This window comes from Coregonus lavaretus, assembly GCF_964263955.1.
Source record: "Coregonus lavaretus genome assembly, chromosome: 28".
Classification (NCBI taxonomy): Eukaryota; Metazoa; Chordata; class Actinopteri; order Salmoniformes; family Salmonidae; genus Coregonus; species Coregonus lavaretus.
The window spans coordinates 31,656,414-31,683,627 of record NC_140015.1 but is presented as its reverse complement, the minus strand read 5'-3'; the positions used below and the strand labels follow the sequence as shown (position 1 = coordinate 31,683,627).

The 27,214-nt window shown below is 42.8% G+C and overlaps 2 protein-coding genes across 7 annotated transcripts in view; both read left to right on the top strand.

Moving 5' to 3' along the window:
- Window positions 1-17,437, top strand: part of LOC311103806 (ATPase family AAA domain-containing protein 5-like) — a 30,220-nt gene extending 12,783 nt beyond the window's left edge. The window contains exons 14-22 of the mRNA XM_084145454.1: window positions 7,063-7,225; window positions 7,721-7,900; window positions 8,109-8,354; window positions 8,496-8,560; window positions 8,811-9,000; window positions 9,108-9,271; window positions 9,473-10,506; window positions 10,813-10,968; window positions 15,776-17,437. Coding sequence (XP_084001580.1) covers window positions 7,063-7,225; window positions 7,721-7,900; window positions 8,109-8,354; window positions 8,496-8,560; window positions 8,811-9,000; window positions 9,108-9,271; window positions 9,473-10,506; window positions 10,813-10,968; window positions 15,776-15,854 — 2,277 coding nt within the window. The 3' untranslated portion in view covers window positions 15,855-17,437. The remainder of the gene's footprint in view (window positions 1-7,062; window positions 7,226-7,720; window positions 7,901-8,108; window positions 8,355-8,495; window positions 8,561-8,810; window positions 9,001-9,107; window positions 9,272-9,472; window positions 10,507-10,812; window positions 10,969-15,775) is intronic.
- Window positions 17,438-17,628: 191 nt separating this feature from the next.
- On the top strand, window positions 17,629-25,766 carry adap2 (ArfGAP with dual PH domains 2). 6 transcript variants are annotated; one of them, XM_084145051.1, is made up of 12 exons: window positions 17,629-17,861; window positions 21,142-21,272; window positions 21,596-21,687; window positions 22,119-22,207; window positions 23,050-23,162; window positions 23,468-23,617; window positions 24,035-24,118; window positions 24,711-24,773; window positions 24,901-24,978; window positions 25,129-25,182; window positions 25,282-25,357; window positions 25,679-25,766. In XM_084145051.1, the coding sequence occupies exons 1-12, from the start codon at window positions 17,774-17,776 to the stop codon at window positions 25,705-25,707; spliced, it is 1,047 nt and encodes a 348-aa protein (XP_084001177.1). In that variant the 5' UTR covers window positions 17,629-17,773; the 3' UTR covers window positions 25,708-25,766. The 6 variants fall into 6 exon arrangements, with proteins under 6 accessions (XP_084001177.1, XP_084001178.1, XP_084001179.1 ...); XM_084145052.1 differs by having other exon boundaries at window positions 25,129-25,186; window positions 25,679-25,763; XM_084145053.1 differs by lacking the exon at window positions 25,282-25,357 and having other exon boundaries at window positions 25,129-25,186.
- Window positions 25,767-27,214: the final 1,448 nt, after the last annotated feature.

Sequence of the window (27,214 nt, the reverse complement as noted above, 5' to 3'; positions counted from 1 at the left end):
TACGTCAATTTTTTTAACGCATTTCACGCATGCGCAGTGTGACAAATTATTCAGGTCAGGAAAGTGGTTGGGAGCTAGAGGCGAGATGGAGCAAGGTGAGCAAAGTGGGCCTATTGACGGATTCAAATATAAAAAGAATGATGATGGTACAGTTAACAAGTACAAGGTTATTTGCAAGATTTGTAAGAAGGAGTTTCAATTTCACCGGAGCTGTTCAAGCTTGAAGTACCATGTCAACGCCAAACATGCGTTTGCTGGGCCGTCAGATTCAGCAAGTGGTTTGCGCCAGACCACGCTGAATGTTTGCAGGCAATTAACAAAATCAACCTCAGATAATTTGACCAACACAATAGCAAAATGGATTGCAAAGGATTGTAGACCCATTAGCATTGTAGAAGACTCAGGTTTCCTTGATGTTTTGCAAGTGGCGTCTCAAGACTCATTCTATAAGCCACCGTCAAGAGCCACAGCCAAAGACAAATATTATGGTGTGTAGTATGTTTCAGCTTGATTTAAAACACCATTATTTGGCTGTGTTAATAAACAGACATAATATGAAAATTATGTATCTGTGTCCTGTTATTTATCTTTTGGTATGCATTTCAGAAAAAAAAATGGTTAGGATTCAGGTGTAATTGCAAATAGTGATTAATCATGATTAATCCACTGAAAATTCTGATTAATTTGATTAAAAATTTTAATCATTTGACAGCCCTAATATATATATATATTAGGGGTGTAACGATTCGTTTTAACAACGATTCGATTTGTATCACGATTCGTGGTTGTCGATACGATTCAAGGACGATATTGGTTCATTTAGAACGATACGATCCGAAACGATTCAGTGACTTGAAATCGATTCAGTAACCTTTTAGCCAAAAATTCAACCAGTGTGACTGAAATAAATACCTGGATACTGGACAGTGCAGGTGAAGTTTCCTAGATTCCTGTTTCTTGTAAGGACCGCAATGGTGGCTTGATAATTTCTCGCTCGTCGGCTTCTCCTCTGTCGTCCATCATTCTATGTTTTGTTGTCTTGGCGCCTTTGCGCTGCTGCTGGCGCGATGACGTCACAGATAGGCAGACTGAATCGAGTAATGTTTAAAGCCTTTATCATTAAAAGTGCTAAGAAAAAACATCCATATAAAGTCTGACGTGCTTAAATCCAATGGGTTATTTCCTAGTATCGATACAATCGATTTATTACATTTTAAAACGATGTTAGATCGATATATGTTGTCCAAAAGGCCAACTCGCCGAGCACAGATCGATGTAGTTGGATCATAGGAATATAAATCGATACATCGATGTAGTAGATGGATCGTTACACCCCTAATATATATATATATATATATATATATATATATATATATATATATATATATATATATATATATATATATATATATATATATATATATATATACATACATACATACATACATACATACATACATACATACAGTGGGGAGAACAAGTATTTGATACACTGCCGATTTTGCAGGTTTTCCTACTTACAAAGCATGTAGAGGTCTGTAATTTTTATCATAGGTACACTTCAACTGTGAGAGACGGAATCTAAAACAAAAATCCAGAAAATCACATTGTATGATTTTTAAGTAATTCATTTGCATTTTATTGCATGACATAAGTATTTGATACATCAGAAAAGCAGAACTTAATATTTGGTACAGAAACCTTTGTTTGCAATTAGAGATCATACGTTTCCTGTAGGTCTTGACCAGGTTTGCACACACTGCAGCAGGGATTTTGGCCCACTCCTCCATACAGACCTTCTCCAGATCCTTCGGATTTCGGGGCTGTCGCTGGGCAATACGGACTTTCAGCTCCCTCCAAAGATTTTCTATTGGGTTCAGGTCTGGAGACTGGCTAGGCCACTCCAGGACCTTGAGATGCTTCTTACGGTGCCACTCCTTAGTTGCCCTGGCTGTGTGTTTCGGGTCGTTGTCATGCTGGAAGACCCAGCCACAACCCATCTTCAATGCTCTTACTGAGGGAAGGAGGTTGTTGGCCAAGATCTCGCGATACATGGCCCCATCCATCCTCCCCTCAATACGGTGCAGTCGTCCTGTCCCCTTTGCAGAAAAGCATCCCCAAAGAATGATGTTTCCACCTCCATGCTTCACGGTTGGGATGGTGTTCTTGGTGTTGTACTCATCCTTCTTCTTCCTCCAAACACGGCGAGTGGAGTTTAGACCAAAAAGCTCTATTTTTGTCTCATCAGACCACATGACTTTCTCCCATTCCTCCTCTGGATCATCCAGATGGTCATTGGCAAACTTCAGACGGGCCTGGACATGCGCTGGCTTGAGCAGGGGGACCTTGCGTGCGCTGCAGGATTTTAATCCATGACGGCGTAGTGTGTTACTAATGGTTTTCTTTGAGACTGTGGTCCCAGCTCTCTTCAGGTCATTGACCAGGTCCTGCCGTGTAGTTCTGGGCTGATCCCTCACCTTCCTCATGATCATTGATGCCCCATGAGGTGAGATCTTGCATGGAGCCCCAGACCGAGGGTGATTGACCGTCATCTTGAACTTCTTCCATTTTCTAATAATTGCGCCAACAGTTGTTGCCTTCTCACCAAGCTGCTTGCCTATTGTCCTGTAGCCCATCCCAGCCTTGTGCAGGTCTACAATTTTATCCCTGATGTCCTTACACAGCTCTCTGGTCTTGGCCATTGTGGAGAGGTTGGAGTCTGTTTGATTGAGTGTGTGGACAGGTGTCTTTTATACAGGTAACGAGTTCAAACAGGTGCAGTTAATACAGGTAATGAGTGGAGAACAGGAGGGCTTCTTAAAGAAAAACTAACAGGTCTGTGAGAGCCGGAATTCTTACTGGTTGGTAGGTGATCAAATACTTATGTCATGCAATAAAATGCAAATGAATTACTTAAAAATCATACAATGTGATTTTCTGGATTTTTGTTTTAGATTCCGTCTCTCACAGTTGAAGTGTACCTATGATACAAATTACAGACCTCTACATGCTTTGTAAGTAGGAAAACCTGCAAAATCGTCAGTGTATCAAATACTTGTTCTCCCCACTGTGGGAAAATAGTATTTGATCCCCTTCTGATTTTGTATGTTTGCCCACTGACAAAGAAATGATCAGTCTATAATTTTAATGGTAGGTTTATTTGAACAGTGAGAGACAGAATAACAACAAAAATATCCAGAAAAACGCATGTTAAAAAGTGTTATTAATTGATTTGCATTTTAATGCTGGAAATAAGTATTTGACCCCCTCTCAATCAGAAAGATTTCTGGCTCCCAGGTGTCTTTTATACAGGTAACGAGCTGAGATTAGGAGCACACTCTTAAAGGGAGTGCTCCTAATCTCAGCTTGTTACCTGTATAAAAGACACCTGTCCACAGAAGCAATCAATCAATCAGATTCCAAACTCTCCCCCATGACCAAGACCAAAGAGCTCTCCAAGGATATCAGGGACAAGGCTGGAATGGGCTACAAGACCATCGCCAAGCAGCTTGGTGAGAAGGTGTCAACAGTTGGTGCGATTATTCGCAAATGGAAGAAACACAAAATAACTGTCAATCTCCCTCGGCCTGGGGCTCCATGCAAGATCTCACCTCGTGGAGTTGCAATGATCATGAGAACGGTGAGGAATCAGCCCAGAACTACACGGGAGGATCTTGTCAATGATCTCAAGGCTGCTGGGACCATAGTCACCAAGAAAACAATTGGTAACACACTACGCCGTGAAGGACTGAAATCCTGCAGCGCACGCAAGGTCCCCCTGCTCAAGAAAGCACATATACAGGCCCGTCTGAAGTTTGCCAATGAACATCTGAATGATTCAGAGGAGAACTGGGTGAAAGTGTTGTGGTCAGATGAGACCGAAATGGAGCTCTTTGGCATCAACTCAACTCGCCGTGTTTGGAGGAGGAGGAATGCTGCCTATGACCCCAAGAACACCATCCCCACCGTCAAACATGGAGGTGGAAACATTATGCTTTGTGGGTGTTTTTCTGCTAAGGGGACAGGACAACTTCACCGCATCAAAGGGACGATGGACGGGGCCATGTACCGTCAAATCTTGGGTGAAAAACTCCTTCCCTCAGGCAGGGCATTGAAAATGGGTCGTGGATGGGTATTCCAGCATGACAATGACCCAAAACACACGGCCAAGGCAACAAAGGAGTGGCTCAAGAAGAAGCACATTAAGGTCGTGGAGTGGCCTAGCCAGTCTCCAGACCTTAATCCCATAGAAAATCTATGGAGGGAGCTGAAGGTTCGAGTTTCCAAACGTCAGCCTCGAAACCTTAATGACTTGGAGAAGATCTGCAAAGAGGAGTGGAACAAAATCCCTCCTGAGATGTGTGCAAACCTGGTGGCCAACTACAAGAAACGTCTGACCTCTGTGATTGCCAACAAGGGTTTTGCCACCAAGTACTAAGTCATGTTTTGCAGAGGGGTCAAATACTTATTTCCCTCATTAAAATGCAAATCAATTAATAACATTTTTGACATGGGTTTTTCTGGATTTTTTTGTTGTTATTCTGTATCTCACTGTTCAAATAAACCTACCATTTAAAATTATAGACTGATCATGTCTTTGTCAGTGGGCAAACGTACAAAATCAGCAGGGGATCAAATACTTTTTTCCCTCACTGTATGTATTCACCCCCTTTGCTATGAAGCCCCTAAATAAGATCTGGTGCAACCAATTACCTTAAGTCTCATAATTATTTAAATAAAGTCCACCTGTGTGCAATCTAAGTGTCACATGATCTGTCACATGATCTCAGTATATTTACACCTGTTCTGAAAGGCCCCAGAGTCTGCAACACCACTAAGCAAGGGGCACCACCAAGCAAGCGGCACCATAAAGACCAAGGAGCTCTCCAAACAGGTCAGGGACAAAGTTGTGGAGAAGTACAGATCAGGGTTGGGTTATAAAATCATCCCACGGAGCACCATTTGAAATCCATTATTAAAAAATGGAAAGAATATGGCACCACAACAAACCTGCCAAGAGAGGGCCGCCCACCAAAACTCACAGACCAGGCAAGGAGGGCATTAATCAGAGGCAACAAAGAGACCAAAGATAACCCTGAAGGACCTGCAAAGCTCCACAGCGGAGATTGGAGTATCTGTCCATAGGACCCCTTTAAGCCGTACACTCCACAGAGCTGTGCTTTACAGAAGAGTGGCCAGAAAAAAGCCATTGCTTAAAGAAAAAAATAAGCAAACACGTTTGGTGTTCGCCAAAAGGCATGTGGGAGACCCCCCAAACATTTGGAAGAAGGTACTCTGGTCAGATGAGACTAAAATTGAGCTTTTTGGCCATCAAGAAAAACGCTATGTCTGGCGCAAACCCAACACCTCTCATCACCTCGAGCATCATGCTGTGGGGATGTTTTTCATCGTCAGGGACTGGGAAACGGGTCAGAATTGAAGGAATGATGGATGGTGCTAAATACAGGGAAATTCTTGAGGGAAACCTGTTTCAGTCTTCCAGAGATTTGAGACTGGGACGGAGGTTCACCTTCCAGCAGGACAATGACCCTAAGCACACTGCTAAAGCAACACTCAAGTGGTTTAAGGGGAAACATATTTAAATGTCTTGGAATGGCCTAGTCAAAGCCCAGACCTCAATCCAATTGAGAATCTGTGGTATGACTTAAAGATTGCTGTACACCAGCGGAACCCATCCAACTTGAAGGAGCTGGAGCAGTTTTGCCTTGAAGAATGGCCAAAGGACCCAGTGGCTAGATGTGCCAAGCTTATAGAGACATACCCCAAGAGACTTGCAGCTGTAATTGCTGCATAAGGTGGCTCTAAAAAGTATTGACTTTGGGGGGGTGAATAGTTATGCACGCTCAAGTTTTCTGTTTTTTTGTCTTATTTCTTATTTGTTTCACAATAAAAAAGATGTTGCATCTTCAAAGTGGTAGGCATGTTGTGTAAATCAAATGATACAAACCCCCCCCAAAAAATCAATTTTAATTGCAGGTTGTAAGGCAACAAAATAGGAAAGATTACAAGGGGGGTGAATACTTTCGCAAGCTACTGTATTTCCATGTTAAAATGTTATGGAATGCATTTTCTTCCATTGTTTTTTATGGTAGGTCTACATTATGATCAAATAGCCACAGCCTACTTCACCACTGTTAAAACTAACTTAAAGCAGGTACAACCTCAGTGTTGACAGTAAATGCGCGGCGGAAGTTGCACAGCATTTTCACAACGTTCAAGTTTGCGATCAGTAGACCTGAAATTTGCTCAGTGACTAAAAAAATTTGAGGGAACATTGCTTGTATCCTTGCACATCGGCTGGGTACTGGTACCCTGTGTATACAGCCAAGTTATCATTACTCATTGTGTATTTATTCCTTGTGTTATTGTCTTGCTATTATTTTTCTATTTTTCTCTCTGCATTGTTGGGAAGGGCATTTCACTGTTAGTCTACACCTGTTGTTTACGAAGCATGTGACAAATACAATTTGATTTGAAAAAGGTTCAATAAATGTTAGGTTACTTTTTATATTTGTACCTTATTTTACCAAGTAAGTTGACTGAGAACACATTCTAATTTACTGCAATGACCTGGGGAATAGTTACAGGGGGGAGGAGAGGGGATGAATGAGCCAATTGGAAGCTGGGGATGATTAGGTGGCCATGATGGTATGAGGGCTAGATTGGGAATTTAGCCAAGACACCGGGGTTAACGCCTATACTCTTACGATAAGTGCCATGGGATCTTTAGTGACCACAGAGTCAGGAAACCTGTTTAACGTCCCATCCGAAAGACTGCACCCTGGGAAATTGGGATATTTAGACCAGAGGAAAGAGTGCTTCCTACTGGCTCTCCAACACCACTTCCAGCAGCATCTGGTCTTCCATCCAGGGACCGACCAAGACCAACCCTGCTTAGCTTCAGAGGCAAGCCAGCAGTGGGATGCTGCTGGGTGCCCTCAAATCTTTTAACATCTCTGTCTTAACTGTCTGTGTAATATATTAGCTATGTACTGTATGCTACTTAGAAGGCAGAAAGTCTAACCTGTCACCCTTCTCCAGGTGTTTGAGGTGAACGCGTCGTCCCAGCGGAGCGGCCGTCAGATCCTGTCCCAGCTGAAGGAGGCCACCCAGTCCCACCAGGTGGACATCCAGGGGGTCAACGCCCACAAACCGTGCTACTTCAGCAGCAGCAGCTCCACTGCCAGGCCTGGATCCTCACCACGTAAGTTTAGAAGAAGTTTGCCTTTCTTCTTGTAGCCCAAGATAATCTCTTAGGACTACTTTGATAGAAAGTAGATAGTTTGACACTGATAAAATCTATAAGAGATAAACGAGTAACACACCTGAGCACCATCTCCCGTTGGCCTAAATCTATGGTATCTTCCATGGAAATTTCAGGTTACATGCCAGTTTCATTTTACACTTACATTTTAGTCATTTAGCAGACGCTCTTATCCAGAGCGACTTACAGGAGCAATTAGGGCAGGAGCAATTCGAATTTAATTCCTTGCTCAAGGGCACATCGACAGATTGTTCACCTAGTCGGCTCGGGATTCAAACCAGCGACCTTTCAGTTACTGGCCCAACCGTCTTAACCGCTATGCTACCTGCCGTCAGTTTCTTGAGTTATGATGTGTTATATGTGACCCATAGTGTATACAGTAGGATTCCTAAAGATCCAGGTTGACAGGTGATGATTCTGCTCTCCATCTCCCAGGGAAGGTGAACTCTCCTCGACGGGTGGGGTCCTCCCCCAGGAAGCCCCCCCAGTCCCCCCGTGGGGCCAAGAGGGGAGGCCTGGCCCCCACCTCCCTGGCCAACTTCTTCAAAATGGGCCGACCTGGTCCCACCAACAAGGAACCTGCCAGTGCCAGCCAAGACAAGAAGCAACCAACAGGTTAGAATGAATTCCTTGTCCTTCCTCCTCCCTAGCTTTAGGTTTCTGTCAGTCAGGTGTTAAACCGTTTAGGTCCCTAAATTAAACACAGCAGGGAAGCTTTATTCTCTTCAGTTACTATATTGGATAAACCCCAGTCTAGTCCGCATACATAGTAAGTCAGAACTAAATATAGGTGTTATTCACTTCTCCTCCCCCCTCCTTACAGCTGTTCCTAAGAAGACCAGTAAAGCCAAGGAGAGTTCCAGTAAGACTAAAGAGCCTCAGAACGGGCCTGCAGCAGCAGCCATCACCAAGGATTCCTCCTCCAGTGAAGAGCAGAGCAAGAAGACAGCCACGTCACTCATTCTCTTTGAGGAGGTGGATGTCGTCTTCGACGACGACTCTGGGTTCCTGGCTGCCATCAAAACGTTTATGACCACCACCAAGAGACCGGTGATCCTCACCACCAGTGGTGAGTGAGGGAGCAATCCATATTTCATGGTGGAAGATTAAGTTATGGTTCATGGTTGTATGTTTGTACACTGTATGTGACATGAATAGCACAGACAGAAGGTGACATGCACTGTGAGTTGAACCTTTTTCTCTCTTCTAGATCCCACCTTCAGTACCATGTTTGATGGCTACTTTGAGGAGATCCATTTCAAAACACCCTCAGTGGTAAGAAAGCCATTGAACTACAAACCTATTCCGATTGTTTTAGCTGGATTTTTATTTATTTGTGTACTCGACAGAGTAACGTTGAAGGTGTATTATTTTAAGCATGCTTTCTAGTTGCACAGGAAGAATGTTAATTTATACTAGGAAACTCTTATGGTCCTTTAGGGCCATTTGTGTATGTTGGTGTGTAGCTCCTTCATACAGGTGCACGAGTATGTGTGGTTGTAACACCTCTCTTTCCCCTATACAGGTCAATGTGGGGAGCTACCTGCAGCTGCTGTGCCTGGCTGAGAACATGCGTACGGACGCCCATGACGTCTCCTCTCTGCTCCACCTGAACGGCTGTGACATCCGCCAGAGCCTTCTTCACCTCCAGTTCTGGAGCTGCTCCGCAGGGGGGTGGAAGCTACCCCGTCCCCTCCCAGACTCAGCCCCCACAGGTGAGGACATAGTTGTGTTCACTAAATAACTGTATAAACAACGCTGCCTATTAATACTGAATTGTTACTCATAGTGATAAATGTTGTTTTTTATGTTGCATATTCAGCGACAGAACTCAAGCCAAAGACTGAGGAGACAGCAGGGGGGTCTTTGGTGAGTGAGGGGGAGACCCCATTAGGTCCCCTGCCCCCCTGTGACACAGGCTGCACAGAGAGCATGCTGGGGCTGCTAAACATGGAGCCAGAGAGGGACATGCAGGATCTGTTCAAGGTTGGTTGTCAAAAGTCCATCTCTTTCCTCCTTGTTGTCTTAAGAGGACACTCAATATCCTTTTTGCATGTTTTGACCGGTCTCTTGTGGTATGATCTCTCATAATTAGAATCCCTATGTCAAAGCACCTTCTCAGAGTCACTTTGTTATCTATAAGTTAGTATGGAAGTATTGAAGCATAACCACAATCTGTCTTCTCAGAGCCAGTCCACAGTGGCACCAGGTTGCTGGGAACTGCTGACCACCAGCAAGAGAAGAGGAATAGACCTGCTCTACTCCAACATGGAGGCCCTGCTTCCCTTACCCACCACACACCTCACTGTCACAACCCACAGGCGGCCACAGGAAGTGAGCAACCGGACACAGGAAGAGCCCAGCGCTGATCCACAGGAAGTAGCCGCTAGTATGAATAGTATAAAGCCAGAGATTGATCCACCACTACCACCTCAGACTGAGGTTGATCCACTGCCCCACCCCAGGCTCCAGCAGGTGGCAGAGGGGTCGGAGATAGACGGGAGCCCGGTGAAGGTGTCCTCTAGAATGAAGAAGAAGAAGAAGCAGCAGCTGGGTACCCGAGAGGACCTGGACCCCTTTCACTCAGACTCGGATTCAGACGACGCCTTCCTCTCCCTCCGCTCTAAACCCCCTCCCAACGCCCCTCAGACACGGACGGCCTCCCAGTCGGAAAGGGAGTACGGTCAGGACGATTCTACCAGCAACAAGGTTGAACAAGAATCTGTGAAGGCTAGAGAGGAAGAGGTAAAGGAGAAGGCCCCTGCCCCGGTGAGGATGAGGAGGGTGCCGGTCACCCCGGAGCAGAGGATGAAGAATGAGCCTGTGTCCCGCTGCCTGGACTCCCTGGCAGAGTTCCTCGACCACATGTCCCTCCTGGACTCCTCCCTGCCCCTCCACACCTCACCTGTAGGTGGCGCCAAACACACACACAGGACGTTCGGCCTGAGAGCCAGAGCCGAGACTAAAGACGGGATGACGGACGAGCCCAGGGAGGAGTGCGATGGAGGGTGCTGGGTGGAAGGGGAGAGAGCGGGGGAGATCCAGGCTGCTGTGGAGGCTCTGAGCTTCCAGAGGTGCAGGGCCGGGGTAGAGGAGGCGTGGGGTAAAGCCCAAGGTCTAGAGGGGGAACTGGGGAAGGAGGCTGTGAACGAGCTCACACTCCCTGTGGCCCCGCACAGACAGGGCTTCAGACTCACGCAGGACAGCCCCTGTGCACCAAAGTGAGTCTTCTTGTCTGTTTGTCCTTCACTGTATGGCTTATAATGATCAGTTGGCAGGGTATTACTTACTATGAAAAGAATTATGAATTTATGGTATGTAAAATATTGTATTCATGTATTAATTAATTATTTGATCGGTGAGTATAATTGTAGTATTCAACATCTCCTCAAAGAAAAGATTAATTTGGTAGATATTGAATAATCAATCGATCACATTTATGTATTAAGCCCTTTTTACATCAGAAGTTGTCACAAAGTGCTTTTAAGGAATCTAACCTAACCTGTTTGCTGTTGTTGTTCCTCCAGAGTTCTCCAGAGGAGGAGGGAGGTGATGGACATTCTACCCAGCCGAGTGGCAGGGACGCTGGGTAACAGACCTGCTGCAGCCCTGGACTTCCTTCCCTTCCTACGGACCATCTGCCGATCAGAGACGCTCAAGGAGCAGGGCAAGGTTAAACGCAGGTGAGAGGTCAGGGGTTATAGGTGCAGAGGTCAGGGGTAAGGTTAAATAGAGGTTAAAGGTTATGGATGTGGAAGTCGGGATTAGAGTTAAACAGGGTTTTAGGGGGACACCCAGCTCTGGTCCACGCCAAGTCTCTAGTCTCATTCAGTATAGATTGATATTTAGAGACTTAGCTGCTCTCCATTCAGTATATATTGATATCTAGATACTTAGCTGCTCTCCATTCAGTATAGATTGATATCTAGAGACTTAGCTGCTCTCCATTCAGTATATATTGATATCTAGATACTTAGCTGCTCTCCATTCAGTATAGATTGATATCTAGAGACTTAGCTGCTCTCCATTCAGTATAGATTGATATCTAGAGACTTAGCTGCTCTCCATTCAGTATAGATTGATATTTAGAGACTTAGCTGCTCTCCATTCAGTATATATTGATATCTAGAGACTTAGCTGCTCTCCATTCAGTATAGATTGATATCTAGAGACTTAGCTGCTCTCCATTCAGTATAGATTGATATCTAGAGACTTAGCTGCTCTCCATTCAGTATAGATTGATATCTAGAGACTTAGCTGCTCTCCATTCAGTATAGATTGATATCTAGAGACTTAGCTGCTCTCCATTCAGTATAGATTGATATCTAGAGACTTAGCTGCTCTCCATTCAGTATAGATTGATATCTAGAGACTTTAATGCTATTTTTTTTTGTCTGTATACTGTTATTCAGCTTTTAGCTGTGAATGTGTACAAGACGGCCTAACCAATACTATTAAAATCCTTGATATATACAGAGTGTACAAAACATTAGGAACACCTTGCTAATATTGAGTTGCACCCCCTTTTGCCCTCAGAACAGCCTCAGTTCGTCGTGGGGCATGGACTCCCACAGTTGTCTAGTTGGCTGGGTGTCCATTGGGTTGTGGACCATTCTTGATACACACGGGAAACTGTTGCGCGTAAAAAACCCAGCAGCGTTGCAGTTCTTCACACAAACCTCTACTACCATACCCCGTTCAAAGGCACTTACATTTTTTGTCTTGCCCATTCACCCTCTGAATGGCACACATACACAATCCATGTCTCAAGGCTTACAAATCCTTCTTTAACCTTTCTCCCCCCATTCATTTACACTGATTTTAAGTGGATTTAACAGGTGACATCAATAAGGGATCAAAGCTTCCACCTGGATTCACCTAGTCAGTCTATGTCATGGAAAGAGCAGGTGTTCCTAATGTTTTGTACACTGTGTATATTATTAGTCAGGCATAATGTACGAGTATATTACATTTTGATAGTGCTGGACAGAGGAAATATATGGTATTTGAGTTAAGCCTTCACACGGTTATGTCTTGCTCTCACACTCTTAAAATGATGGAATAGGAAAGCGGTCTCTTTTTCAAATGACATGTCAAAGTTTTAATAATAATAATGAAGTGGGTGCTTACATTTGTCCTAATAAACACATGTAAAAGCATGTGTGAATTGGATATTTGTATATCCCACCCCTGAGACACCCCTCGGAGAGTGGGGTCGGAGCCATGGATCAGCCATTATTGACGATCAAATCAAATCAAATTTTATTGGCCACATGCGCCGAATACAACAGGTGCAGACATTACAGTGAAATGCTTACTTACAGCCCTTAACCAACAGTGCATTTATTTTTAACAAAAAAGTAAAAATAAAACAACAACAAAAAAAGTGTTGAGAAAAAAAGAGCAGAAGTAAAATAAAATAACAGTAGGGAGGCTATATATACATGGGGGTACCGGTGCAGAGTCAATGTGCGGGGGCACCGGCTAGTTGAGGTAGTTGAAGTAATATGTACATGTGGTTAGAGTTAAAGTGACTATGCATAAATAATTAACAGAGTAGCAGCAGCGTAAAAGGATACCCTGGAGCAATTGGTTAAGTGCCTTGCTCAAGAGCACATCGACAGATTTTTCACCTAGTCAGCTCGGGGATTTGAACCAGCTACCTTTTGGTCACTGGCCCAACGCTCCTAACCACTAGGCTACCTGCTGCCCTTGATGCACGTTTCCATCCTCACTTCTCTATCATACCCTAGGCTGTGGGTCTGAGGTATGTTTCAGACTGACAGTAGTTATTTGAATCTAGTTGTTTATTTCTTCCATAGAAACCCACAGGTCAGTGAGGTCACTTATCTTCATGCTCATTAGATCTAGATGCCTGAGAACTAACTGCAGTCACACACTTCAAAATAATTTATCCAGATACCTTGACACAATACTGTAATAATTTCGTTTGAGATGGATGATACAGTTGAAGTTGGAAGTTTACATACACCTTAGCCAAATACATTTTAACTCAGTTTTCACAATTCCTGACATTTAATCCTAGTAAAAAGTTAGGATCACCACTTTATTTTAAGAATGTGAAATGTCAGAATAATAGTAAAGAGAATGATTTATTTCAGCTTTTATTTCTTTCATCACATTCCCGGTGGGTCAGAAGTTTACATACACTCAATTAGTATTTGGTAGCATTGCCTTTAAATTGTTTAACTTGGGTCAAACATTTCAGGTAGCTTTCCACAAGTTTCCCACAATAAGTTGGGTGAATTTTGGCCCATTCCTCCTGACAGAGCTGGTGTAACTGAGTCAGGTTTGTAGGCCTCCTTGCTCATACACGCTTTTTCAGTTCTGCCCACAAATGTTCTATAGGATTGAGGTCAGGGCTTTGTGATGGCCACTCCAATACCTTGACTTTGTTGTCCTTAAGCCATTTTGCCACAACTTTGGAAGTATGCTTGGGGTCATTGTCCATTTGGAAGACCCATTTGCGACCAAGCTTTAACTTCCTGACTGATGTCTTGAGATGTTGCTTCAATATATCCACATAATTTTCCTTCCTGATGATGCCATCTATTTTGTGTAGTGCACCAGTCCCTCCTGCAGCAAAGCACCCCCACAGCATGATGCTGCCACCTCCGTGCTTCACGGTTGGGATGGTGTTCTTCGGCTTGCAAACCGCCGCCTTTTTCCTCCAAACATAACGATGGTCATTATGGCCAAACAGTTCTATTTTTGTTTAATCAGACATTTCTCCAAAAAGTACGATCTTTGTCCCCATGTGCAGTTGCAAACCGTAGTCTGGCTTTTTTATGGCGGTTTTGGAGCAGTGGCTTCTTCCTTGCTGAGTGTCCTTTCAGGTTATGTCGATATAGGACTCGTTTTACTGTGGATATAGATACTTTAGTACCGGTTTCAGCATCTTCACAAGGTCCTTTGCTGTTGTTCTGGGATTGATTTGCACTTTTCTCACCAAAGTACGTTCATCTCTAGGAGACAGAACGCGTCTCCTTCCTGAGCAGTATGACAGCTGCGTGGTCCCATGGTGTTTATACTTGCGTACTATTGTTTGTACAGATGAACGTGGTGCCTTCAGGCGTTTGGAAATTACTTGCAAGGATGAACCAGACTTTTTTTTCTGAGGTCTTGGCTGATTTCTTTTGATTTTCCCATGATGTCAAGCAAAGAGGCACTTAGTTTGAAGGTAGGCCTTGAAATACATCCACAGGTACACCTCCAATTGACTCAAATGATGTCAATTAGCCTATCAGAAGCTTCTAAAGCCATTACATAATTTTCTGAAATTTTCCAAGCTGTTTAAAGGCACAGTCAACTTAGTGTATGTAAACTTCTGACCCACTGGAATTGTGATACAGTGAATTATAAGTGAAATAGTCTGTCTGTAAACAATTGTTGGGAAAATTACTTGTCATGCACAAATTAGATGTCCTAACCGACTTGCCAAAACTATAGTTTGTTAACAAGAAATTTGTGGAGTGGTTGAAAAACGAGTTTTAATGACTCCAACCTAAGTGTTTGTAAACTTCCGACTTCAACTGTAGATGGACAGATGTAGTCTCAACAAGAAAGGTTGTGTGCTTTGGGTTTGCTATTCTACCCGGTTGCACCTCTTGTATGTAGTTTAAGCTGAGGGTGGGGATGGGTAGAGGAGGGTCTGTTAGTCTATGGACAGGATATGGGTTAGTGCATTACTAATCACCCACAGCATATCTTTCTCTGTAGCTCGTGTCTATAAAAGTCTGGGGTTGAGGTTATACTACCGGTCAAAAGTTTTAGAACACCTACTCATTCAAGGGTTTTTCTTTATTTTTACTATTTTCTACATTGTAGAATAATAGCGAAGACATCAAAACTATGAAATAACACATGGAATCATGTAGTAACCAAAAAAGTGTTAAACAAATCAAAATATATGTTATATTTGAGATTCTTCAAATAGCCACCCTTTGCCTTGATGACAGCTTTGCACACCCTTGACATTCTCTGAACCAGCTTCACCTGGAATGCTTTTCCAACAGTCTTGAAGGAGTTCTCACATATGCTGAGCACTTGTTGGCTGCTTTTCCTTCACTCTGTGGTCCGACTCATCCCAAACCATCTCAATTTGGTTGAGGTCGGGGGATTGTGGGGGCCAGGTCATCTGATGCAGCACTCATCACTCTCCTTCTTGGTAAAATAGCTCTTACACAATGAAGAAAATAGTTTTTAAAAAATAAAGGAAAACCCTTGAATGAGTAGGTGTTCTAAAATGTTGACCGGTAGTGTATGTGTATAGGATAAATATATACACATTTACATTACGTTGTAGTCATTTAGCAGATGCTCTTATCCAGAGTGACTTAGTTAGTAATATATTATATTATCCCTGTGTGCTGCACTAAAAAGGCCATCTAGGAATGTGCTACAGTATGCCTGTCACTTATCTAAATGATTTGACTTAAGTTTGAACATTTCTTTCTCCCCCCACTTTAGGTTCCTCCACTACCTGGATGCCATTCACCTCGGCCTTTCCAAGAACACTCTACAATACCTAGCAGAGAACTTCCCATGAACTAGAGAGAAGTGCACTGGTGTTTCTCAAATAGGGGGTTTAAGGACATTTAGTCTGCCAATTTGAGGCTTGATGACAGTATGAAAGCAATCATTAGCAGGGTTGATGTGATCCTAACTTGGGTCATATTCATTAGGTACCGAATGGAATAAATCAAACTGACACAAGGAGGGACTGACAATCTGAGCTTGTCGAATTAGAAAGGCAAAGCTTTTTGCTACGGTGTGCCCTAATGAATACGACCCCTCGATTGCTACTAAAGTCAATGACCAGAAATCTGCGGATCAATTCCCTCTTTGGATCTGGAGTGAGGTTCATCATGGATCCCTTCGAAGAGTGCTGTAACTCTATTCGCCTGTTCAATATGCATTTGTACAGTAATATAAAAACAGGTGTGTTTTAGTGTAAATGTGTATCAGTACGTTTTTATAGTTGTGGCTTTTACGGAGATCTGCCTAATGTTTTTGTATTCTGCTTTGCATTTGGCAAAGCGTTTCATTAACTAATACATTTGAAGGTTCTATGTTGAGAGATCATTTGTAAGATTTGAATAACATACTTGTAGAAATACACTTGTAGAAATTGTCAGTTTAAAAGGGTGTGTTGCTTTTGTTGCGAATATAAATCTGTATCGAAATGAGTGGTGTAATTATCCGTTTACATAACGAAATACAAATGGTGACGTTTCTGTGAGTTTGGACGAAAACTGGAACTTCTGTACCAGTACGGTATGTAGGATCATTACTTGTGCCTGTGAACGTAAAATGCATGTGATTTTTCTTTTGTAACCGCCCACTACTGAATAGGCAACCTCTTCAGAAATGAACACATGACGCGTGTGGTTTTGTTTAATGTTGCTTTTGTTGTCAAACTACACAATATTAACACAATCCTGTTCAAGCACTCTTTTAAGTATGACTTCTTTTTTTTTTTTACTGTTCATATAATATAAAGCCCACCCACTTTACCAGTCCTAAGTGTTATTCTCTCATGAATCACAATGGCTTCATTATTTGAGTGAATAAAGGTTTGTATCTAATTGCAGGGTAGGATCAGTGATGTATATAAACCCTGGATTGCTGATGCTTTGTATTGGCCAATGAGAGGCTTTGAAGCCACCAGTCGGCTATATTGGCACTTCAGAAAAGCAGTCCTCCATAGGAATGAATGGAATTCTACAGTATTTTATTTAAATGTTTCATGGACTAAATTAAATGTTTTAAAGTATTTTTGTTGTTGTAGTGGGGACCGAAACATTAGTACTTTCTAAAAGTTATACTTTAAGCAAACTGTTTTTATATATTTTTTCATTTATATTTAGCTTACATAATATACATTTAAAAGTATGTATTAAGGTGTCTAATAGAATAAACCTGGCAAAAACTAATGTAAACATTTGTAAATGCATTTTTATAGCTTCCCCACAAAAAAGTATAACAGTGGAGGCGCAGTTGCTTCAAAACCGCGCCCTGTCAGTGTGTATATATAAATCATTGGGTAGGATGTATTTTTGAAATATAAATATGAATCAAGTCGGGTTAGATTGTTGTGATCAATCTAATGTAACAGAAATGATTAATGAAATATTTTTGTATTGCTTATTTCTTTCGGTAAATTAATGTAATAAAGCTTGGAAATAAAAAATGACACTTGTAAAAAGCCGCAGACGCGGCGTATTAAACAAAACCACACGCGTCATGTGTTCATTTCTGAAGAGGTTGCCTATCAGTAGTGGGCGGTTACAAAAGAAAAATCACATGCATTTTACGTTCACAGGCACAAGTAATGATCCTACATACCGTACTGGTACAGAAGTTCCAGTTTTCGTCCAAACTCACAGAAACGTCACCATTTGTATTTCGTTATGTAAACGGATAATTACACCACTCATTTCGATACAGATTTATATTCGCAAAATAATGGCAAACAAGGATCGAAACAAAACAATATTGCTGGAATTGGGGAAACTGCCAGACAACAATCAATGCGCAGACTGTGGCGCGCCGGGTGAGTGACAATGTAGTTCCATTTAAATCCTAGTCAATTCAGGATATGAGTTATGGATGAAGTTGCCAATGAGTGTACTGTTTGTTCACATGAATTAAATAAACCCATGTTCTGTATGTGTGTGGTGTGTTAAATAATCATGTGTAGGGTAAATGTTTGTGTGTGTCATCTAGATATTGCATTCTCCCTACTTTCAAAGCACGTTACACAACAATAACAACTTCTACCTACAAAGCCTGCCCGCTCATTAGGCAGGATTAGGCGACCGCCTATGGCGGCAGTTTGAAGAGGGCGGCATTTTCTGAGCAAAACTGACCAACCTCCAACAACCTCACATAATTCTGTCCAAAAACAATGACAATTTCTCTCAAACAGTGGCATATGGGCTTTTTAGGTGAGCGCTGATGCCGCCCTGTGATAAGTAGTGGCCACTTTGTTAAAGGCAGGGGCGCAAACATATTTAGCTTGTCCATTCCCAGCGCGCCTCTCCAGGGTGCTGTCAAAGTTGCGTCAATTCAAATCTGGTATTAGGAACAAAAGAGGTCAACACGACTTCTAAGATATACTAGTTATTTTAATTAATGCGAAAACCTTCAATGGTAAATATGATGTTTCGTATATACGGGCTCTTTGAAATACCTCGCAGGGCACTTCAGAGAACTAATCCATTGTTCTAGGTTCTTGCTCAAATACTCTGACAGAGAGAGTTTCCCACCTCTCTGCTGGCCAATCAGAGTAAAGACTTGAGCGTGGTTTAGACTTACTCAGCCAATCCGTTGATGCACCCCTGTTGCCAGGCATAAATCCATATCATAACAACCTGTCATAGTGAGAAGAGCCAGCTCCCTTAGACACCATTCCTACGTCCAAGGAAGGTTCACAGATCACAAAGAACCAGTATATTCCAGTATCTGGAGACACAAATCCCTATCTCATCTTACCCCCCAAAACAGCTCTTCACATCAATCACAGCCTGCCAGGTGACACAACCTACATTAGCCCAGTCAAGAATGCATTCTTTCTAAGTTAGTCATCCCATAAATTATAAAAATAATAAATCTCTCACAGTGCTGTTGGAGAGACATATCGCTGCCATGCTCCACCAACGTTCCGTCAAAAAAAACGTTCTATCATAAATCATGTAGCAGATATAGTAGCCTATATGGTAGAAATAGGATGTGGCATTTTCTGTAGCCTACAGGCTGGAGATGAAATGTATGACAATGTAATGAGACATCGTGCAGGTTTCTCCGATCAAATAGCCTAACCTAAATGGCGCCCAATCAAATAAAAAATGTGCTGACATGTTAACGAACAATATATTGGGTGCGTTCATAAATTCACTCTGGCTATCTACTCCCATTTCAGAGCACTCTCGTCTTGTGCCAGAGCGCAGAATAACATGAATTTACGAACGCGCAACACCCGTTGAATATGACCGGTGTCAGTAAACGTCGGCAAAAAAAAAGTTATTAAATTGTTGCCAGCAGCACAGTTACAGTCACCAACGTTCTAGATAACATGAAAACAGCCTAACCAGTTCTGCTAGTACGAGTAAAATGGTCAGAGTGAGGTGTTCTCTGCGGTTATGGAACCCCTACCTGTCCCAGACCTGCTGTTTTCAACTCTTAATGATCGGCTATGAAAAGCCAACTGAGATTTATTCCTGATTATTATTTGACCATGCTTGTCACTTATGAACATTTTTGAACATCTTGGCATGGTTCTGTTATAATCTCCACCCGGCACAGCCAGAAGAGGACTGGCCACCCCTCATAGCCTGGTTCCTCTCTAGGTTTCTTCCTAGGTTTTCGCCTTTCTAGGGAGTTTTTCCTAGCCACCGTGCTTCTACACCTGCATTACTAGCTGTTTGGGGTTTTAGGCTGGGTTTCTGTACAGCACTTCGAGATATTAGCTGATGTAAGAAGGGCTATATAAAATAAAATTGATTGATTGATTGATTCTCTCATTTGTGTCTGGAAGTAGCTAGCTAGCCAAGTTAGCTTGTGTTACTGACTGCGGTTGTGAGGTCAGAACGCTCGGATCAACCCTACTCCCCCGCCGGAGCGTTCAGTGTGCGCTCTCAACGCTCCGAAAGCGAAACGCTCTGAATTCACGAACGGACCATCTAACAACGCTCTGAATATACGAGGGCACTCTGCCAGTCCTAAATTAATTTATGAACACGCCATAGAAATATGCTTACACATTCGAATGTCTCTCACCCTATCACACAATGTTATGCAAATTAGTTGCTGTATGTGACGATGATGCTGGGGCATGCCGAGGGAGAGTTTTTCGAGAGGCACTTGTGTGCGTCGGATTAGTTCTGGGGTGCACTGTGTTCATCCAAATAAATTACAACTTGTTTATTTTATGGGAAATCGTCATCCTAGACTGTTTATGCTAGTCAACAAACTACATGTGAATTTCGGTGGCCTTACAGGCTCATTACAATATCCTAAAAAAAGGACAGCTCCAGCCATTACCACAAGCCCTTCCTCCCCAATTAGGTGCCACCAACCTCCTGTGGTGTAAACACATTGCAAATAGGCTCAGTATAAAGTTGGGTAGCTGATATTCCGAGTTTAAATAGCCAAATTGATTAGTCACAGGAATCAGGACTAATAAAGTCAATGCAACGGCCTGTTTTACAAACAGTGAGCCTAACACATGGATGGGCATGCCAAAAATTCCATTGCAGGCGGACAGGGTAGGCTACACCCCAGGAAGCACCGACATCTTTTGGACCAACAGTCATTTTTTTGGTGCAGTCCAGACCGGCCTTGATTTCCACATCCACGGACGTTGGTTTTTGGTCCGGTCTGGACAAGCCTTGATTTGGGCCAAACATAGACGTCTACAGTATGTTTGGTTCAGATTTGGTCCAGTCTGGACCGGCCTTGATTTGATCCAAACATAGACGTCTATAAATTACGTATTTTCAACTTTAATTCAGAACCGAAAATGAACCTGATTTCAATGTCCGGAAAATACGTATTTTCACCTTTCATTCAGAAACTAAATTGAACGTAACGTCAACGTCTGGAAAATATGTATTTTAGACGTCTTTTCAACTTGCCTAGGGCGGCAGAATGGCCAGGACCAGCCCTGATCACCATTGACCATTTTGATAGATATCAGTGATTTTCAGTGCTGATTGACACCACACAGAGATGGTCATTCATTCTTTGATCTCTGTTTTTCCATAAGCTTTGAGTGATCTTGAGAGTCTTGTCTCTTTCTGGTGATCCTCCCGTCCTCTGCATACACTGTATAGATCCTGACTGGGCGTCCTATAAGCTGGGTGTGTTTGTGTGTCTGAACTGCTCTGGAGTGCACCGCAACCTGTCCAACATCAGCCGCGTCAAATCCATACGGCTCGACTTCTGGGATGACGAGCTAGTGGAGGTACTGAATGGATCTCTTACAGCAGTGGTCACCACCAACCATGGTCCTGGAGATCTACAGGGTGTTCAGGTGTTCATTCCAGCCCAACACTAACCAGATCAATCCATCAACAAATCATCATTAATTTTTGCTGGGGTGGAATTAAAGCCTTCACAACCAATATCTCTTCAAGACCAGGTTTTGTGACCACTACATGACAATTTCACTCCTGGTCCTCATCTTGGAGGACCACTTTTGATACTGGTTTGGTTTGCAATCTTAATTAATACAATATATTTGTGTTCTCTGTTTTCTTCTTTTGGGGTGTTTGTTTGTGAACGAAGTTCATGAAAACCAATGGAAACGCCACAGCCAGAGCCGTCTATGAGAAAGCAGTCCCAGCGTTCTACTACCGGCCCCAGCAAGAAGACTGTGCGTAAGTGTTGCCATCCCAGGTCATTTCACTACTTCACTGACACTACAGTGTACTTGACATTGGGCACTAGTTTTTGTAATTTAATGTCTGTCCTCAAATCATCCTCTGGCTGGTGGTACAAACGAATGGCAGCATTTAGAGAAGTTGAAGGATGCTGACTTTGCACAGCAATGTAGGAAGAGGAAGGAAAGGATTGTATTGTTTAAAAAAACAAAACAGAAGTGGTACTTCTGACAATGGAATTATAAATAATTTAACCAGTCAGTACATTTTTGTCTCTCCCTCCCAATGAATGTTTAAAAAAAAAAAATGCAATGGACAATGCTTTGGGTTTCTATGCACCCTGTCTAAAGCAATGCAGGAGAAACTCTGGACTCAATGATCCGATAAGCCTGTTATACTGTAGAACATCTCATCCCTTTTACCCCTAGTGTCCTAAGGGAGCAGTGGATAAGAGCTAAATATGAGAGGACAGAATTTACCGGCGAGACAAAGTATCCTCCACTGGCCTACACGACAGGTGAACTGGCTTTACTGCTTGTCTGTGGACGTTCAAATGACTTATATTATATGACATATTATAACACTTATAACACATATTATAACACATAGAACCTCTGCCTTTTCTTCTATATTTCTATATATATTCTATTCTTTTAATTTTGGTCCTCTGTAGCTCAGTTGGAAGAGCATGGCTCTTGAAACGCCAGGATAGTGGGTTTGATAAAAGCGTCTGCTAAATGATCCATTTGTTTTTACACTGCTGCTACTCACTGTTTATTATGTATGAATAGTCACTTTACCTCTACCTACATGTACAAATTACCTCGACTACCCTGTACCCCCACACATTGACTCGGTACCGGTACCCCCTGTATATATAGCCTCGTTATTGTTATTTTATTGTGTAACTTTTTTTATTTTTTTTCCTTAGTTTATTTAGTAAATATTTTCTTAAGCCTTTCTTGAACTGCATTGTTGATTAAGGGCTTGTAAGTAAGCATTCACGGTAAGGTCTACACCTGTTGTATTCAGCGCATGTGACAAATACAATTTGATTTGATTTGATACATTGAAGTGTCTGCTAAATGACATACATTGAAACGCCTGCTAAATGACACATTGAAATATAAATATTGCCCACAGTGAGGCATTTTGCAGGGTCAATGTAGTTTGTTCATCATAGAATGACAAGAAAAACCTGTTCTTGCCACACTGACACTTCTGTGGCAGAGCATCGTTTACTTGAGTGAAAACCACACCCAGGGACATGATAGAGGGCACATTTCTTTAGAGCAATACCCACATGTATTGATGAGTTGCGGAAATGTAACAGAGTACATTTCATTGGGTCCATTTCAGGTTTCTATGAAGGGATGTTGTGGAAGAAGGGGAAGGAGAAGGGACAGTTTCAGAGAAGGAAGTTTGTTCTGTCTGAGAAGGAATTCACCCTGGCTTACTACAACAAGGAGGATGTAAGTGTGAGGTCATTGACTTGCTGGGTAGCTTTGCTGCAGGGCTACATTACTAAACTGTTTATGGTCACATACTTTGAAAGTGTGACTCTACTGAAAGGTGAAAAGAGTTCAGTGCCATAGATCTGCTAATATTTACAAGGGTTCACTTGTGATTCATCTTAACATTTATCATTTGACTATGACGTACGTTCAGTTTTATCTCAAGTCAGGCTTACAAATACTCCAACTGTTGACTGTCTTAAGGCACATTGTTGTGTTTTCACTGGGCTTGCCTTGTACGCATCATCACTCTGCGCCCTCAGCCGTCCAAAGGGCCCAAAGCGCTCATCTCCATCAAAGACGTGAATGTGACCTTTCAACCTGAGAAGATTGGTCACGCCCATGGTTTGCAGATGACCTACCAGGAAGACAGCCACACCAGAAGCCTTTATGTCTACCACGAGAGTGGAGAGGTAGGCATTTCTTTCTGTATTTCTCTCTTCATTATAGAAGAGTAGCTTTTGTATAGCCTGGTGATCAACGATCTGTCACTGTGTGTTTTATCCAACTCCTTTGCCATATGTTTGTTATGAAAGTGAAAACTACAGAGGAGTTGGCTAAATCACAAACTGATCTCCCGGTACTACCAGGTGAGATAAGAGAAAGACGTTTGCCGTCACATGGCCTCATCCAATACGTGAGGAAGTGAGCAAGAAGCAATGCAAAAATATTTACAACTTTGCAAAACAAGCTTTTGTTCGTGCTTTTGTCTGAGATCTTTGCCGTTCCGCTTGTATTCACAGTTAGTAGGAGATCGTTTTTATGGCATCCTCCTGTAGCAGATTATGCTGTATATCAGTGTGTAAAGCTTACTAGTCTTCCCTGCTCAGGAGATTGTCAACTGGTTCAATGCCATTCGTGCTGCTCGCTTTGCCTACCTGAAAACAGCATACCCCACAGGAAGTGATAAAGAAGTAAGTGTTTATTAGACTATATTTCAGTAAAGTTCTCTCTGGTATATGCCCTTCTTTTCAACCATGTTTGTACTGGCACAGTATCTCTATTTCCATCAAATCAGAGGCTACCAATGTCCCCCCACATGAATTTGGTATTTTGATTGTACCCTGTAGACCATTCACTTTAGGGTGTAAATATTGTACTATAAATTGTGCATTCCTGTATTATACTTATGCTAAAATGTCTATTCTATTCTACTGAGCCGTTTACTTTATGTTCATATTCTTATATGTTCATATTTCTTATTGTTGTTGCATTGTCCAGAAGGAACCTGCAAGTAAGCGTTTCATTGGACAGTGTATACCATGTGTATCCTGTACATACGACTAATAAAACTTGAAACTTTAGGGTGTTGTTATGCCATGTGAAGACAGACTTTTATGAACCAATGCATTAGAGGAAGTTCTACAAGTTTCAGATTTGAGAGGGTGCCTAAGGATATATTCAGCAACCGTAGCGATCAACAACTACCATTGCAATTAGCAATAAATTAACTGATACTTATAAATGCTTCTTCTGTATTCCTCTTCATTATGTGTATTCTGACAGTTGATGACTAGAATTACAAGAAACTACCTCAAAGAAGGATACATGGAGAAGACAGGTCCTATGGTAGGTAGTTACTTTGTGATTATCATACTAAATAATGACATTGGATAGAAGAAACGTAAAGTGACCTGGTTGTTACAATGTAATCGCATTATGAACATAGTGACAATAAAGTGTATTTGTTGGGTAGCAAAAGGAGACGTTCAAAAAGAGATGGTTCATCTTGGACTCCCAAGACAGGAAGCTCCTTTACTTCAAAAGCCAGCTGGTAAGAAAGGAATCCACCTCCTCATCATCTCAAAAGGGTGTGTGTGTGTGTGTGTATTCGCTGTGTACGTGTGTGTGTGTACCTGTGTGTATGACTCGAATCCTAATCTCTACACTATCAGCATGTTGTGTGTGTGTCTGTCTACTACAGGATGCTGAGGAGCTGGGAGTTGTGTTCATCGGCACAGAGACCAATGGTTACTCAGTGAGTAAGTGCATTCCCAAAAGGACCAGAGGCAACAGGTGGAGGTGTGGCATCACAGTGGAGACGCCAGACCGCCAGTTTGTCTTCATGTGTGAGCAGGAGAGGGAGCAGAGAGAGTGGGTGGAGGCCCTCAGACAGGTTATCTCTAAACCCATGCAGCCCCAGGACTACACCAGTAAGAGCCGTGTCACCAGTATTCACACCACAGGAGGCTCCTGAGGGGAGGACGGCTCATAATAATGGGCAGAACGGAGCAAATGGAATGCCATCAAACACATGGAAACCATGTGTTTGATGTATTTGATACCATGCCACGGATTCCGCTCCAGCCTTTACCACGAGCCCGTCCTCCCCAATTAAGGTGCCACCAACCTCCTGTCACACACACACACACACACATTATGACACACACTATGCACATACTGTACATAGTATATATTCATACACCATATGGTGAATAAACTAATGTACTCTTTTCTGGCTTGTCTTGTTTCAGCTGAAGCCAACATCAGAGGGAAGAGATGACTTTCATGAGAGAGAGAGAGAGAGAGAGAGAGAGAGAGAGAGAGAGAGAGAGAGAGAGAGAGAGAGAGAGAGAGAGAGAGAGAGAGAGAGAGAGGAGAGAGAGAGAGAGAGAGAGAGAGAGGAGAGAGAGAGAGAGAGAGAGAGAGAGAGAGGAGAGAGAGAGAGATGAGAGAGAGAGAGAGAGAGAGAGAGAGAGAGAGAGAGAGAGAGGAGAGAGAGAGAGAGAGAGAGAGAGAGAGAGAGAGAGAGAGATGAGAGAGAGAGAGAGAGAGTGAGAGAGAGAGAGAGAGAGAGAGAGAGAGAGAGAGAGAGAGAGAGAGAGAGAGAGAGAGAGAGAGAGAGAGAGAGAGAGAGAGAGAGAGAGAGAGAGAGAGAGAGAGAGAGAGATTCCACCAACATTGGCTGCAAAGCCCACTCTGAAAACTATCACACTTGTGGATTGCTATCTACACTGAACAAAAATATAAACGCAACAATTTCAAGATTTTACTGAGTTACAGTTCATGTAAGGAAATCAGTCAATTGAAATAAATAAATAAAGCCCTAATCTATGGATTTCACGACTGGAATAGATACAGAAAACCAGTCCCACTGCTCTTCAATGGCTGTGCGAAGTTGATGGATACTGGCGGGAACTGGAACACACTGTCGATCCAGAGCATCCCAAATATGCTCAATTAGTGACATGTCTGGTGAGTATGCAGGCCATGGAAGAACTGGGACATTTTTAGCTTCAAGAATTGTGTACAGATCCTTGCGACATGAGGCGTGCATTATCATGCTGAAAGTTGAGATGATGGCGTCGTATGAATGGCACGACAATGGGCCTCAGGATCTCATCACGGTATCTCTATGCAGTCAAATTGCCATCGATAAAATGCAATTGTGTACATTGTCCGTAGCTTATGCCTGCCCATATCATAACCCCACCGCCACAATGGGCACTCTGTTCACAACGTTGACATCAGCAATCCGCTCACCCAAACAACGCCATACACGCTGTCTGCCATCTGCCCGGTACAGTTGAAACCGGATTCATACGTGAAGATTACACTTCTCCAGTGTGCCAGTGGCCATCGAAGGTGAGCATTTTCTCACTGAAGCCGGTTACGACGCCGAACTGCAGTGAGGTCAAGACCCTGGTGAGGACGACGAGCACGCAGATGAGCTTTCCCTGAGACTGTTTCTGACAGTTTGTGCAGAAATTATTCGGTTGTGCAAACCCACAGTTTCACCAGCGATCCCGCACGTGAAGAAGCGGATGTGGCGGTCCTGGGCTGGCGTGGTTACTTGTGGTCTTTGGTTGTGAGGCCAGTCGGATGTACTGCCAAATTCTCTAAAACGACGTTGGAGGCGGCTTATGGTAGAGAAAGTAACATTCAATTATCTGGCAACAGCGCTGATGCTCATTCCAGCAATCAGCATGCCAATTGCACACTACCTCAAAACTTGAGACATCTGTGGCATAATGTTGTGTGACAAAACTGCACATTTTAGAGTGGCCTTT

Excerpts from the sequence above, each read along its gene's own strand:
- adap2 (XM_084145048.1), top strand. The coding sequence starts at position 17,774 with ATGGCAAACAAGGATCGAAACAAAACAATATTGCTGGAATTGGGGAAA. Across the intron at positions 21,688-22,118 it reads CCCCAGCAAGAAGACTGTGC|TGTCCTAAGGGAGCAGTGGA; the intron begins GTAAGTGTTGCC and ends TTTTACCCCTAG. Across the intron at positions 24,979-25,128 it reads TTTACTTCAAAAGCCAGCTG|GATGCTGAGGAGCTGGGAGT; the intron begins GTAAGAAAGGAA and ends TGTCTACTACAG.